The sequence below is a fragment of the Tigriopus californicus genome, chromosome 10 (genome assembly GCF_007210705.1).
Source record: "Tigriopus californicus strain San Diego chromosome 10, Tcal_SD_v2.1, whole genome shotgun sequence".
NCBI classification, from domain to species: Eukaryota; Metazoa; Arthropoda; class Copepoda; order Harpacticoida; family Harpacticidae; genus Tigriopus; species Tigriopus californicus.
The window spans coordinates 15,432,090-15,448,633 of NC_081449.1; the positions used below are offsets into that span (position 1 = coordinate 15,432,090).

The 16,544-nt window shown below is 45.9% G+C and overlaps 1 protein-coding gene across 1 annotated transcript in view; it reads right to left on the reverse strand.

Annotated features, from left to right (window-relative positions):
* Positions 1 to 16,544, reverse strand: part of LOC131888846 (discoidin domain-containing receptor 2-like) — a 28,902-nt gene that overhangs the window by 6,186 nt on the left and 6,172 nt on the right. The window contains exons 4-9 of the mRNA XM_059237788.1: positions 13,057 to 13,224; positions 11,412 to 11,565; positions 7,471 to 7,595; positions 5,873 to 7,171; positions 2,865 to 3,239; positions 781 to 899 (exon numbers count right to left, since the gene is read on the reverse strand). Coding sequence (XP_059093771.1) covers positions 781 to 899; positions 2,865 to 3,239; positions 5,873 to 7,171; positions 7,471 to 7,595; positions 11,412 to 11,565; positions 13,057 to 13,224 — 2,240 coding nt within the window. The remainder of the gene's footprint in view (positions 1 to 780; positions 900 to 2,864; positions 3,240 to 5,872; positions 7,172 to 7,470; positions 7,596 to 11,411; positions 11,566 to 13,056; positions 13,225 to 16,544) is intronic.

Genomic DNA, 16,544 nt, shown 5'->3' on the forward strand with positions numbered 1-16,544 from the left:
CGAGCCTGCCTGGGAATTAACTTTGAAGGCTTATTTTTCCCAGCCAGAGTGAAACATCAACAACTGGGAACAACTCGTAACAAAGGCACAAGAGCCAGATGGTCCAGATGGATGGGATGCACTTGGAGTCCCTCTTGATACGACGAGCGTGCCTCGTTTTCTGGGATCCATCCAAGAATCTAGGCCGCCTCATGACCATAAAATAACAGAGACGTAAGTACGTTGGCTCCGCATTTGAATGCTCTCTAAAGAAGGTTCCATTGGAATATTTATGGGATCCGTGGGTGGACGAAAAGGAAATAAAGAGAGTTATCGGTGTTTAGGGGATCTTTGGAAAGACATTACTTGAAAACTGGTGTTCCAAGGCAGATAAGTTCTGTTTTTTCCCACTTATTTATGGGACATCAATGACCTCTTCGGGGAGAATTTCCGAGCACCACATGGCGCAGGTGAAGGCCAAAATAACTAGAACTGCGTGCGTGCGCGTATGTGTGCGTGTGTGTGCGTGGATTCGATTCAAGGGCCTCAGTTTAGGAACCCCCCCCCTCCATCTGGACAAGTCGATCTTAATGTTGTCAAGACACAAGGCTCAGAAACACGCACTTTCCAACATGTCAGATCCAACGGAGCCGTTTGGTTGGCGCGGCCATCATAGTCTTCCTCGCGATTATTGAATCATTCACCCACCCAAACACCCACCCACCCCTTTTCTTGACCCGTTCATGGCACAGGGCCTGGCGATGAAGGGTCAAATCTCTTGCCATATGGAACTTGCTTTACCTGGTCTCGTCATCGGAAGAGGATCCTTTCCACAGGGATCGAACGACCACGATGGATGTGCCTAAATCACCACCGGGTTGGGGACAACCACTTTGACCGGACATCTCGCACAAATGAACCTAGAAACAAGGTTGCGGACACTTTAACCCAAGCACCTCCATAAAATTCCTCTTTATTGAAGCTCCACATTCTTGGCCAAGGATTTTGAGTGGCAGTCAGCTCCTTAAGCTAGATGGAAGACTTGTTTGCTAGACATTCCGTGGAGAAAGTAACCAAGCAAACATCCACTTCAGATGCGGCTCATTTTCCAGGGAAGGAATTGAGCAGCGAGGTAAAAAAGTAAGACCAAAAAACCGGGTTCACTCGCTCACCTTTAAAATACGAAAGGACCCCCTGAAGAAGGCCATCACGTCTGAATAACCTTCTGCATTGTAACTAAATCCGCAGAGAAGGGCACTCAAGCCGAAAAATATTAGATTTGTGGGTCACACTGCGAGCAGAGTCCATATCATCTCTGCCGGTTAATCGTACCCGTGTACATACTTAAGATACAGTTCGAGGGTTTCTATCCGAACATGCTTTGTAAAGCGGTAAAGGGAGACGTCACGCTTCGTTTACTTGCTGTAAACATCCTTTTACCCATTTCTGGAAAATTTGTCACCAATTTCCCACCCCTTCCTCCCTTTTCCTCGGGCAAGGCCTCTTCATACAAGATTTCATTGAAGGCTTATTTCCTTCTTGGCAGCCGTATCTTTCGCTCCTTTCTCCACCATTCCTCAGTTTTGAGGGTCTGAAATCGAATCCCCTTGCTTCTTATTGAAAAGAACCTCTTGAGTAGGACATGGCAGAGATCGTAAGCCAATACCGTTGGCAAAAGATGGAAGGGGGAAGGGCAGTGCTCAAAGTACGTACGTACTTAAGCATAAAAAGGGGGAGGAGAGGGTGGAGTGTGGTGTACAACCGTACAACTTTCCAATAAAGCAACCGGTCGTTGGGCAACCAGGTTTATAAATACTCTTGAAAGAGACGTATAAATATTGAATGGCGGGATTCGCTTCGAAACGAGTCAGCTGTGGAATGGACGAAGAGAGAAGAGATTTCCCATCCATGTTCACTGCTCATCCTTCTATGTATTTCAGTCAGAAGAGAACGAAAGCGAAATTCTTGATGGATGGGAACTGGCCAGGAGAGACGGAACTCATCTGAAGTTGTTCACCAGAATTCACACACTGTTTGAAATGGGGAAAGGTAAAGGGAAAGAAAGCCCAGAAATGGCAGAGTGCACATTAATCCGAATTAAGCCACTGCTACATCTACTACCACCACTACTACCACTACTACTATTACAGTTACTACTACCACAGCAACTCCTGCTCTTGCCGTGGCTGCAAACTGAGCCATCCTCTTTCCCCCAAGGGATTGGGAAAGACGAATAACCCTAAGTCTTTCTGCTTTTCTGCCGTCTTCAAGTTTTGGTAGCGTGAAAAAAAGTGGTCATAAAAATGCAGTCCAAACAGTCTCGTGAGTGAGCCGTTAGCGGCTGTTGACGGAGTGTTCGTCATCTCAATACTTTCTTTGACTTTGAGCGCCGTCTAATTGGTCCCTTTGAGATGCAATTGCGTCGACTGGAATGGGTCCCCGTTGAATAAGCCGGGGTCTCAAGTATCTTGACGGCGAATTAAGTGTTCATCTTGGCAGCGTCTTAGAGATCACCTTTCACATCTGAAAGGGGTTGCCAATGGATAAAAGGGGTCTTTCGACTCCAAGTTTCAAACTTGGGAGTTAATCCAATCAGTGGAAGGGTTTTATCTTTCTCCCGAGCACATTTCGATTCAAACTCTTTAATCCCGCCGTAATTCACACTTAATCTAATCAATAGATATCTACTGTAAGTTGCTCGATGTTGAAACACCCGCCACCGTTCAATCAGGCCACTCCTGATTTCAAGGAGTAAAACCAGAACGTACATTTGATCAATGTTTTACGCTGTTTCTTTTCATCCATTCACTGTTGTGCGAAATGAATTACGACCGCTGGAAGAGAATCAATGCTGCAGATTCACAAGCCCTCTACGTAGTACTCACCAATCCAAATTTCCCCTCTCCCAATTTCTCGACGAGTCGGAGTTTGTGTCGCGGGAATTGGAGAATTTGATTAAACTCCACTCGATCACTTGAATGGAAAAGTGATCCCTGATTAGACGATGAAGATGGCAACGATGGTGGAGATGAACGCAGTCGGCGGGCCGATGAACCATGGTGGTTTTGTTGATGATGATGCTGGTGGTGGTAGTGGTGGTGGTGTCGTCGATGAGGCTGGTGCACCAAAGTGGTGACTTGACCCGAGTTAAGCGGCAGCGAGGCCAAAGCTGCTGCCGCCGCCGCTGCAGTGGTTGAGGACACGGAGGAGGTCGTCTTGGAGGACAGAGATCCTGTGGCGAGTGTGTCGTTGCCGTTGGCCTGGAACGCAAGAGACAAGGAAAGTTGGATGGGATTAAACCTCCGGAAAGTTGTACCCTATCACTCATGGGATGATTGGGGAAACAGGGAGCAATCAAAAGGAACGAGAACTTGGGAGTTTGTTCTTGGGTGTTCAACGCACACCATTCGGATTCGAAAGGGTGCACCACGTACGGTATACGAGCAAGTATAGGGCGGTTTACAAGGTAAGAAAGGACCCGTGAGAGAGATGCATTTCAAATGTTAAAACTTGATTCATTATGGGTGCAACAGAAGTTGGATGGAGCCTGTTCCAAACGCGAATCTCAATCTCGCTTGAGATGTTCTAGATTGTGCACTTAGTCGCCTACCCATACTACACATACACACACACACACACACACACACACATACGCACACACACACGCTGTACAACTTAAAACGGGCTTCAGAAGGGATCTTCAATATTGGACTTATGTTAATTTTATTCAAGGAAGGTGTCTGAAAGGACGAAATGGAACTCGCATATTGGCTCAGACCTTGTCCTCGTAATTACTACACAAACCAGGGTCTCATTTGTTGGAACAAACGAGGATTCTAGGATTGGAAAGGAAAACAACGTTGATCCAACTTCTTTCTATTATGGCTCATTTCTGGGTGAAAAAAAAGTCATGACGAGAGGGTCCATTCCGTTGATTGTCAACCCTCCCTCGTCTCTATCTCTCTCTTACTCGTACCATCTGAACCATTCCTTGATCCCTTTCCACCAATCTAGTTATCATCATCCCTCGGGGTCCCCAGGGTAACATAAATTCTTGTATTTTGAAGCCGGAGATGGATAAACATGCCACTCGAGAGGAGAGGTGGAACAATTCTCTAGATGCTCATGATGCTTCTCGCTATCTATTGAGCACGCAAGTCAAGGCACATAAAACTCGCGAATTTTAGAATGCCCAAGCCTGAGTGCCTTTATGACCTTGTGAAGGTTGTAAAGCCCAACCAATGCCAGTAGCACGGTATGGCATGTATTTATTGTATACATACCTACTATTATACCAACAACCAACGCACATAATGGTCCACCTCCAATTCCTACATATGTGCGAGTATGTCGCCATACAAACGAAGGAGTCCAAGTTGGGCGGAAACCTTCTGCTCCTTATCAAATATTAACAAGCCCTCCACAAAAGTGGACATAATTATGGGTCCCTTGGCACCCGAGATGCTGTCCACTCCACTCCATCATCAAGTGAAAGGAGCAAATTCTGTTCCCAGTTCTAGTGCTAGCTGGCGTCATAACCAACGAACTAATAAGTGTGTTCATATCCAGGCCTTAATGGAACCACCATCACCGCACATTCCCATTTTTCTAGTCTCTCAGGGACACACGGGACACACACAAGGAACAGGAGGAGGGAAAAGCCCTCGAGTGTCCTTGTGGATAGATCTGCATGTGTCGCATATATTTCTTAATGGAACATGAATATGTTATCATCCCATCTCTTTCGCTTTCCTCCTTCGTTCTCCAGCTCGATTTAGCCTGAAGAGGGATGAAGGAGGCCCCAAAAGCGCGAGAGAATCCCAGGGAGCCTGTAACAATCGAGCATTGGCAATGGAGAAACGCCAATCGACATCATCGCGTAGTATGGTCCAAACGGACTATGAGAATGAAATAAGGCTTCGTGTAAGGATGTTTACGTTGTTCCACTTTGTTTGTCCCGATGAGATCGAGAGAAAGGGAAGCGTTTGGCAATCTTGGAACATAAGGAGGGACTGCCTGGCGAGCTGAAAGCCAACTTGGCTCATGTTAAATGGCCTCTTGAAAACGGAGGCCACGAGTGGCAACAACAATGGCCTCTGATCTTGAATAGATCAGCCTTGAGATTATCATAACAGTGTAACAGTTCAGCCTCGTTAATTTCCTATTTACTCTCTCCATCCAACCTACAAGACCCTCTCATCTCACTAGGAACCCAATCTGAATTTAGGGTGACGGAGTGATGCGGGCAGGGTGGATTACTTGGTGAAGCGAACCGTCCACATTGTGAGTGAAAGGCAGAGCCACCCTGGCTCATTTCAAGGTTCTTTAAGAACCAATTCGGCTCATTTCAAGGGCTCAAATTTTGAGATCAAAGTCTTGGCATTCAAGGCCACAAAATCTTGTCCTTCGTCTTTTGACTCTTGAGCGTTTCCGTTTTCATCTATTCTTTCAATGGCGAAGAGCAGGAAGTGCCTAGTGCCTACGTGGTGGCGCCAAAAAGCCCAAGCCCAAAGTGCTTGGGTTGGCCTCTTGACCTTTCCACCTTGACTTAGTCGTTGGAGAATTGAAGAAACTTTTTCAAGAGTCGCTCTCTCCCTGCAGATTAGAAATTGGCTCATTTATAACCCACTCTGCGCCAATCCACCCACCTTGGTGGGCATCTTGATCTTTCAAGGATACGTTTTACGTCAAGATCTTGCTCTATGAAACCATCTACCAAGCAACTAGGAGGGTACGAAGCCTCCGGTACAGACACTTATTACGTGAGCAAAATGAATTTTGTCGCCATTTCTGACCTGGGCATGTGGTTGTATTTGCTTTGATAAGTAAGAAAATTTCACGGCAACACCAAATCTGCGGGGGTGTCAGCAATTAATGTAATGCCATTCCTTACCTGGAAGATATCGGTGGCAGCGTAGAAGTTCTCACTGGGTTGAAACATTTGGTAGATCCCATTGTCATTGGCGGCAGCCATGGATCTGGAATTCTTCATCAGGGTGGCAGGCATCCCATTCGGAGGCCCAAAGGTGGTTTTCACCTCATGGCAAGATGAGAACGATGGCAAAAGCGTGGAAGATTGATGCGGTTGCGCCAGATACTCATTGGCAAACACACCAGGCTGAAGCCCGACTGGGAGTGTTGGTGTGCCTTGGTGGTGGTCGGCCTGTTGTTGAGGGCGGTGTGTTTGTGAAGTGGCATGAATATTAAACAGTGGGGTGGAGCCGAATTTATTCTTATCCGGAAGAAGTCTTTGGCCGAGGAGGCCACCCCCACCGCCACTCCCACCGGAAGGTGATGAAGATCCATTTGGCAGTGGTTCATCGTAATCGCATAGCCGTCCACAACTGTGCACCATGTTCTGGTAGTTCTTCTGGAGCACCAGCCGGTAGGGCTCTTGATAGATGGAGGCTGCTGCCGCCGTCGTCTGTTCCTCATTAATGCCACTTCCCAACGTCATGGCGGTGGTGGTGTCCTCGTAGATCTTGTTCAATGGAGTCATGTCTCTCATCATGTGTCGGTCCGAGAGCGGACTCTTGAACATGGGTTGGTTCTTATTGAAGATCTTCTGCTTGTTTCTCCTCAGAATTAGCATAATGGTCACGAGTAGGAGCATGACGGTCACTCCTAGCACCCCAATGACCAATCCAATATAGATTTGGGTCGTGTCTCCTTGATTGTAATAGCCTCGGGAGTCTGGGCTGTTCTTGGACATGGAGATCTGGGATTTGGGAGGTGTGTCGTCCGAGAGGATTCCCTCATCTACCACATCATTAGGCCCCATCGTGGACGACATCACTAATGGCACCACGTCATCCACGTCATTTGATGAGCTCAGCACATTTTCCATCCCAGATGGAGATAAGGATGGAGGCAAATCTGCCTTCTCAGTTTGGAACGACACTTCTGACAGCAGAATCCATTTGTCCATGAAATAGAGTTGAAGTTTGACCACTAGGCCTTTCTTCGTCTTCGAATGGGATTGCTTGTCTCGACCCAGTGTATCCAATTTAAGGGTGAGATTCAAGGCTCCTGAACCTTGAAAACCTTCCTCACTGCCGTGATCGCCGTCATCAGTGTCGTTCCCTTTTTTTCGACCAAGCAACCTCATTTGATGGCGAGCATCAACCTTGACGTGCCCCGGGTCCATTGCACTGGAATCGTCTCCATAAAACACAAGAACTTGTGAAATCGGCTGAAAATGCCAAGAAAAGAGAAATAGACCAGGTTTGAACAACCCAATATCACCCTCGTCTCACGTATTTTGTCTTTTGGGGCCTCCCAAAGTTTGACGAGAATGAGAGAGCAAAAAGAAAGGCCAGCCAAGAAAGGCCGCAAAAAAACGACACACAATTGAGACAAAGGGTTCAGCATTGAATCCGAGATGAGATCAAGAGATTCCAGACTCCCAAGGTTTTTTGGCCACCCCGAAGATCCGTCCTTGTCTTGCCCAGATTCGATTGATGGGACGTGACCCAATGTGATTGTTCTTACCTGGATTCCAAAGTCCTTTTGGACATAACAGGTCAGCGTGACAGAATGGAACTCCTTGGGCTGGCTAAAGAAGAAGATCAATTCCACTGGACGATTCTGGTTCTTCCATCCAACCCAACCGTGAGCTAAAGCAGATAGAAACAACATTTGTTGTAGATTGCCAACCTAGCACTAGTACTAGAAGTTTTGACACGCTTTGGTGGGCGTTTATTGCTACTAATAGCTCCAATATGGCTCCACTTTCGGCTATTTCAATTCCCCCCTTGCTTGTCAAAATTTCAATTGGGCAAATGGATCTGGGGAGGGTGATTAATTCTGACCGAATCAAATTGCTCTCACTCAGAGAGTGTCAGCCGAAAGAGTTATTTCAACCACCAATTCACTCCCTCACGCCCCCCACGAACCCAAACCAGCCAACCATGGTTGAGGAATTGGAAGGGATTTTAGGTCTCTCTCTCTTCCTAGCTTGTCCTTACCCCAACCCGTTAGCATTATTCATCATTACCCACCCGCTCTATTCTCGACGTTTCCCCAGAACCTCTGCTTAAATATGCGAATAAGAATAAGAAGGCCACCACAATATGTACATACATCGTGATGATTACGGTAAAGTCCAGAGGGATACAGCTTGTGTACAGTGGACAGGGAGGGTATTTGACAGCTCGTGAGATCGGGATTATTACTGCCTTTCTCCTCCGTACATACATATGTGCAGTGTGTGCACTGTTTGCTGTACGAACACACACACACATACATACATACAATGAGGTGTTCCAAAGCTGCCAACTGGGTTGGCGTTGCAGCCCTTTTATTGGTCGCGTTTTGCCTTCCCGGGCCATTAATCTTATGACACATGCTATAAATGTGCCATAATTCAAGTAGACATACTCGCTCACTCACATTTTCGTTGTACCAGAGATGGGCGGCACGATCCACAAGTGAAGGGGATAACATAACGCTCCTCGGCGTGGACGCTGGACAAATACCAAAGACAGAATCGAATTGCTGGGACAGCAGCAAATCATTCCAGGCACCCCAACACCATTCCGATCAGTATGTAGTGCATACAGCCAAAGAAAGGCCAGTTCCAGTCGGATTGTCTTTGGAGAACAAAAGTTGCTACCAGCCAAAACTGGCAAAAGATCTGGATCCCAAGATGAGAAGGCATCTCCACAGTAAGGTGACTTAAGAGCAAGAGAGCGAGCGAGAGGCCATAATTTAGCGTTCCTTCCGTGCTGAAGAGATATGAAGCCACCCATCCTCATTGTTCTCTGCATTATTGTTTTCCTTGGTCTGAGAAAAATGGGTCTACCTCCCGACAGGTAGTGCACATGTGAGGAACACGTGGCGCAAGGGCTGTCCTTCTAATTCATGGCACGAATGATTTATGAGGTATTCATGGATGAAATTATGCCCCACTTCATTATGGAGCTATAACGTTTAAGAAGAACGTGCCTTGTATTTTGATTCGAGACAGTGGCTTTATTTGGCAAAAACGAGTACTCTTAGTTGAGTAGCAAGGGGAAAAAACCGGCCTGGGATTGAAACAAGAGCTTTTGTGATTGTGGTAGGCTTCAAGTTTTCTGAAAAGGTCTCATTTATCCTTGTTTCAGTCAACACAACGAGGCCATTTCTCCTTCTTCCTTATCCTTGGAATTTTAACCAGCGTTCCGGAATTCAGCTCATTGCAGTGATCCCGTTCTAAGGGACATCCCACGACCGGAGAGTCAGGCATTTGCTGACGGCAACCCTGTGAGAATGAGTCAAAAGGAAGAAAAACTTGATCTTGACTAATGTTCTTTCACCTTTTCTTTCCATCAACCGTGAACTCTGTCTCGGCTCATTCTCAATCCTCAATCCGGAACACAAATCCCCCGGCCAAGCAATAGAATCATTACTCGACTACCAACGATCAAATCCAAGCAAACAAACGGGTTAGTAGACGACTTGCGCTGTTCAGGTTGACCCAACATTTTTGACAGCAATTCACTTTGAAGTGGTTCATTATTAGAGAATCCTTGGCACAGACCTCCTACACCCCAAACTCACCAAGACATGGTCGACACGCACGTGTGCGTTGTGACATTCCTCATACTTTTGTCATCGGACCCATTGTTGTTCATGCTCTTAATCACATGGTGCACAACAAGGGGAACCTACCCGGTCCCAGCCAACTACCCTCTTTGGCTCCTTTCTTTTCAGAGACAAGCTCACCCCATCCCACAAGTGGCTCGTGAAGTTCCAAGCGCCTGTCATAGATGCCAAACTGTGTAGTGACTTTCTAATATCGTGGCCTTTCCAAGTCACTGTTAACGACCTAGTATATATACATATGTAATTCACCCAGTAGGAGACCAGAACGATTTCAATTAGGTCATCAAACTACAGAGTTGGACATCTGTGCCACTGACATGTGTTGCAATAGCTCTCAGATTGGAATTTTAATATGTCTGCCAACTCATCTTCCTTGCACTGCTTAAAAAAATCTTGGGACCAGACGGTTCACTTTTCAAAGACTGCCACATGACCAATTGTGAGTGCAAAGTCAAGGATATGGTTGATTATAATTTCCTTCAAATTTGTATAGGTATGATAATGGATTCACTTGGAGCCAGATTTCCAGAGGAATCGGCAGTGCTCTGTGTAGGAGTGCAGGAGCTGCAAAGTCTGTTGAGCTTTGAAGGGAAAAAGTGCCAGCTGCACCCAGATTCCAAGATCAAAGGCAAACTTATTCCTCCTCAAAGGGCGGAAAAAAAGTTGAATAGACACCGACCGGGGGGAGGGGGGCGATTGGGGCGAGGAAGACACGCACAAGTTGGAAAATCTTTTTTCATTCCGAATGAGATCTTCATGATCAACATCCAATCCAATTTTCTGACCTTCCCAATGGGTCTTGATCAAAAATTCGAGAAGTGATTTGCCAGACTCAAGGGGCGCTGCAAACTTTGGTCACCCACTCCCGTTCCCATTGATGGGCCTTGTGGAGACATTATCATTTGAAAATCCTGCTGGGATCCAAGATGTCGTTGCGGGAAAACTTTTTCTTCTCTTCCAAACCTCATTTAGCGTGTCTGTGTTGGCTCTCTGTCGATGTCTAACCATCTAATCAAGATTGATATCGGTCCCAAGTTTTTTTCCTGCTCTCTCATCCTCGTTGGTTTGTCGCCATCCAACTAGCATGGTGGGATGAGGAACACCAGTAAGGAAGAGGAAGAGGAATCGGATCGGCCATCGACTTTCGACAGCGACCTTGCTCCTTGAGATCAAACTGGCGTTATTACCCGTCCCGAGTCCCACTTTTGCTTCCGCCAAATCCCCTCCAATTGCCCTTGAATGTACGTAGTAGAGAAAAAAGGATGAAAAAGTAAAGCAAGAAAACGAGGAGGCAGATCTCTTTCTTACTTTCTCTCTCTTGCTCTCTCGTGTATGAGTGCCTACTGACGATCGAGTGAAGTTCACTAGTTTCACAGTGCTTGCTTGGCACATCAACGGCCTCCCCGCTTTTATTGTTCCCATCAGAGTGAGTGAGTCTTTAGAGATCACTCAATGTCAAATGGTTGCTCGGCGGCAGATCGACATCGAATCCATTTCGAGAACAACAAAGTCAAGAGGAACAAGATGTGCTGACTGATAGTCAAACGCCCGCATTCTCACCAATATCTACACAGTACAAACAAAGTGAAGTGTTCAGTAGTAGGTAACGACTCATTCTCGGGAAGTGAGCATTTTCCTCGTTATTGACAGGATCTATCTGACTTATGTACAATTGACTTCTCCCTTCAATCAACTGAACTGTTTTGGGAACGCTAAAGGCGACAGGTTGTCGCTTTCAAAGAGCCAAAAAGCTCGAAAAAGTGGTTCGAATACCGACTCATTCAAATGGGTTTTCATGATAATTTCGATATTGATCCTTGGAGGTCCCATTTTCATTTTTATTTTACCTTGGCGTATGCTGTGCTTGGAGAAAGCAACGGGCTCCCCAAATTGACCATCCGTGAGGACGCCAAGTCCGCCCTTGTTCATCCCCTGGATCAAATCGCCATCGTAGATATCCTCGAGGAACACATGAGGTGAGAACTCATCCCCTGGGGGTGCCTGCAAAGGAGAATCCAATAACCATGATGTCATGATGAGCAGAAAAAATCCCAAAGTCTCTTGAAATCCTCGAGTGAAACATTGAAGGACTTTTAACATGGAACTGGTGGATAGAGAATCTGATCGTCCTGTTTATTGGTCGAGTTCCTTGGAATTCAGCCATTTTTAGACGCTCCAAATGATATCTCACTTCACCCACAGAAAGGAATCAATGCGTGTTGTCTAGACTGACGAGGAATGCTAAAGACATTTTTGGGCGAAGTGCATCGTGGGCAAGTACAACATTTGAGTTTCATTTGGGCGCCCGAGGAGGAATCCAATAGGACCCAAGCGTAGAGACATGGGTCCATAATGTGGAAGAGTTCCAACACAAAGCTTGGTAAACACATGAAGAAGACGGGTGATGCATCTTCTTGAAGAGCAACTCCCGGACACAGTTCTTGTTCATCGCCTTGAAATGCTTTCACACCGGTTCAGTTGCTCCCAAGCATGGGTGGAACAAGGGTGGGGAGATCCCACATCTAAGGCAAGCCAACGAAATATAGGTTGAAGGGGGTAAAATCACGAGATTTTCAATTCCAACTCAGGCGTTTCCCCTTTTACGAAAACGACTTCTTATTCAAAGATATTCCTGAGATACCAGGTTGTACTACGTTGCTTGAGACTCGGTGTGTACCAGGCAAATAAGCTTTCTTGGATGGATGTGAATGAGGCAATGCGCTACGAAATGAGGGTCTTAGAATCGGGAAATGGATTCACAAGTTCATGTAGACGAAATGGCGCATGTATACATATAGATGTATGTTTGAGAACATCTTGAAATGAAACTGGTTACAAGCCTTGAAGAGCTCTTTCCTTTTCCACCCTCAAGAGATGCATTGAAGTCCACGGGGGAAATTCATTTTAAACTACAGGGTGGCTGAATGCTGCCATTTTCCTTAGAAGGAATAAAATACTACATGGACATGGTTCAATGGTCTACAATTCAGCTAAATGGCAATAGGAATGAAAGTATAAAGTTAACCTGATACCTAAACAATGGGCAGTATCTAATGAGGCTTTGGCTTAAGAATATGGATGATTGCGATTTCAGAATGTCTCGCTTTAAGCAAGGAATTTTTAATTATTTCGAAAGGTTCAATTTAAGGCCACCCTGTACTGCAATCTCAAGAGAGAAAAGGCGAAGAACGTACGAACCTTAGGGAGATCTTTTTTTGCTAGTCATTCCGCTATAAAAACCGAGTTTACGACCTTTTGTTCGTTGTTATTTCACCTTTGTCATTGAATGAAAGAGAGCGATTCGAATTCGTTACCGTCCTGAGTACTCGATTTGAATGAAGGTCATTTTCATGGTTCCATTTCCTACTTTCACCGTTCGTTCTTTCTTACTCAAGGCTCGTTCCATCTATTGAGTGGACCAAATGGAAACGAGCAATTTCATGGTGAATAGGGACCCAAAGAGTGAGTCACTCACTCATTTCCCTCACTCACCTGATAGCTCAAGAGTCCCGAGTCCAGAGGACATCCGTAGAGTTCCACACGCATGCACACGGTTCGAGGATGTTCGGAATAAGGAACGAACCTGACTTTCGAGGCGACGATACTTGGATTCAGATCATTGGTATTCTCCACGTAAGTGTTCGAGTTTCCAGTGAGCACCTTCAAGAGAGAGAAAAACGAGACGATAGTGAAAGACCCTCTCTTCATTGTGCACCTCGGCGGCTCTCTTTTTTTCCCCCCTTGCTCCCTCTCGGGACCCTCCGTGGTGGGATTGGCCCATGGTCCATACTCAACGTTCCACTCCCAATCACACTCTTTAAAAACCCTATACATTCAAGCGACGATGCGACTCAAGAGATTCCTGAGCGTCTTCTCGTTTGTGACTCAACAATGGGTTTATTTTCAAAGACGCCGCTCGACACGGGCGAAATGTGATTGTGTACTGGGAGAAGAAAAACTTATTTTTGTTGGCTGAAAACTGTAAATACATGTTGTACCGGGCTTGATCTGGCTCAAGCACAATCTTTTGCCATGATTTTGGGCAGAGAATTTACTTTATAGCGGGTCTAACTCTATGAATATTTGTCATCATGACTCATGGCCCTCTGGATGGAAATTGCTGGAAGATGAAACCCCATGAATACTGCCATACACACACACACATACGTACTTACACGTAAAGATCACAACCAACGACCTATTTCCAAGAGCGGAGTTGAGCTGCTGAGTGCATAAGTGGGGCTTCTTTGATGTGGCACTCTAATTAGAACTTCCATACACATGAATTCCCCCCTCATAATGAAGCTCGTCAAGCCGCAGATCTTGTCGAAAATGATGTCCTATCTAATAACAATGATCCACCATGCACCATAGTCTGAGAGTGCGAATAATCTTAATAACGAACGACTAAGCTCTATTCGTGGTTCCACATCTGTCCATGACTGGCCTTTCTTCACGCCACCCCTACCCCAAGTGATGGTTGTAAGCCGGAGTAAAGCAGTATCCAAGCCATTATGGATCCGACTTGGATCAAGCGCAGGCACAATTTGATTGATTCCCTGGAGTAATTCCAGGGTGTCACAACTCGCGTTTTCTTCTGTTCCCTCTCATTCTTGCACCCATGCCCTTCTCTCCCTCCTCCCTCCCCTTCTTGCACACATAACGTACAAAGAAAATAATTCCATTTCCCACCCGAGGCTTCGCAAAACCAAAAGGCAAATCCCCTCTACTCTCACTCCCCCCTCTGCAAATGACTGTGGGCCGTTGGTTTGCTCGCTGCCTTCCATTGTTCCAAAACTTGCATTTGATCCCTCTACTTCACGCTGGAACTGGCTTTGACCACTGAAGGTCACTTTTCTCCACTTAATATAATTCCATATCTAATTTTGACAGGGAGGATGAAGCCGGGCTCAAGCTAACACGCCAAGAAACTCTCAACGAGAAGGAGGAGGGGGTTCAGTTGTGGCAAAGCCAAAGCAATGCCAATAATAATGGATTACGGAGGCAGCAACAGCACCAATAATAACAACAGCTGCTGCGAGGGTAAGACTGATCCTGAAACAAGCGACATCTCGTTCCACAGACATACCATACAATTCATGATTGAACAATGTTTTGTGAATGACTCTCCCATCCACCATTTTGTGGAAGAATGCAAACAGGTTCATGCTCAAGGTGACCGGGAAAGTCTTCCCTATACTACTATGTAATATGAACTAACTCCTGACCAAGCACCTCTATCCCTCTCTTTCAGAGGTTACTTTATTAGATGTCCGTGCTAGGAGTCCCAAAAAGTGGAATTTGCTGGTTGAGCAAATATTGGTGATGTTGTTTTGGTGGTCTCCACCGAAGTAGCGAGCAACTCAAGATCCTCTCTGTCGAATGGTGGCACTAAAACCACACAACCATCTTGATGCTACATACCATATCACCCGAGTGAAAGGCCAACAACCAGGACAACTACTACCACTAGATAGACTGGATATGGTTTAAGCCCCGCTCACCCAAAGATGAGGGTTGCCATAAAAATTACGAGACTCCGTTGAGCCAAACCGTGGAACCAGATATTGGAACAAAGGCCAAAAGCCGATGGCCCATCCACCTTGAACGATTGGGTTGGTTCCATCTTAACCGCTTGTCCCTATTGATGTGGCAAAATAAGGCTGGCCAAGGAAAAGGAAATAACCATTAAGGAGACTCCACCCCTATTATTCCCTTTTTTAGCTGAACACACTCACAATCTCGTAAATATCCGTGTTTGGAAACGGAGGAACGAACGTTCCACAAGAACAACTTCACTTCCGTTCCCCACAATCAACATTGAGACTCCCGACATTTGAATTAGTCGTACTTCACGAAATGACTCGAGAATGCCTTGAAAATTCAATTGGTTTGAGTCCAGTTCGAGAGTTGGAATCAAGATCAGCAATGTGTGAAAAAGAAAAAAAAAGATGGCGATGATGTGATGTTAGATGTTAAAGCAAAGGAAGAAAGTGGAAAACTTTTTAATTTTACCGACTTTCCAGGAGAATCTGGACCCCCTTGTCTCATCAAGCAATTTCATTTCTCTTCATTTCTCCCAGTTCCCTGTTCTCTGAGCTAGTCCCAAAGTGTGTGTGTGTATGCGCGCTGCCCACATGTGGGTCGGTCTTTTACTTTATTTAAGAGAACCTCTAAAAGAGCATTTCGAGATCCTTGATGAGTTACATTATGAGTTCAACAATGAAAAGTCTTGTTAACTTTTCTTGGAACAAAGCCCTTGCCCAGATCTTCAGCACTCAGTCCAAACTTACGGGGAAACGAGAAAAGAGGGAACCTCAGTTATCCCAATGGCACCCGAACACACACACACACAGACACGCACCCACACCCGCACACAGAATGCTACAACACCATAAGTACAAAAGGGAAAGGAAGAAAGAGAGAGTTACATTTCCCAGTTGGACGGTTTTCATTTGTTCGAGCTACAGCGCCCGATGAGACCCTGTTTGGGTCCGGATGCTGGCTATGTGGAACCCAATTTTCCTCATCCGCTTTTTTGTTCTTTACCCTATGTATACAACTCATTAGAGTGAACATCGAGGTGCATGTAACGGTAGTGTTGATTTAAATTGCCCTTGGCTTGAACATTGCTCATCATCTAGGACTGGCGTGGATGCGTTGGGGGGAAAAAGGGGGCTTGTCCCTAAGGAGACTTTCATTTTGATCTAGGGACATTCGGCGGTGTTCGATGTCAAATGAAAATACTCCTAACCAGTATTAATGGCATTCCACAGTCGCACGCCTGCTTGCGTGCATGCATTTGAGGCGGTGAGAGCCCGAACTGTAGTTTGGAACAATGAAGGACATCGTGTTTGGGAACAGTGTGCAATGCCAGTCAAGGTCTCGCAATATCTTCACATCTCACTCCGTCTCTGGACACAGTCATGGTGAGTAAGCCCTTGGGTAAATATTTTCTCACTGAGCCCATTGTGTGGATA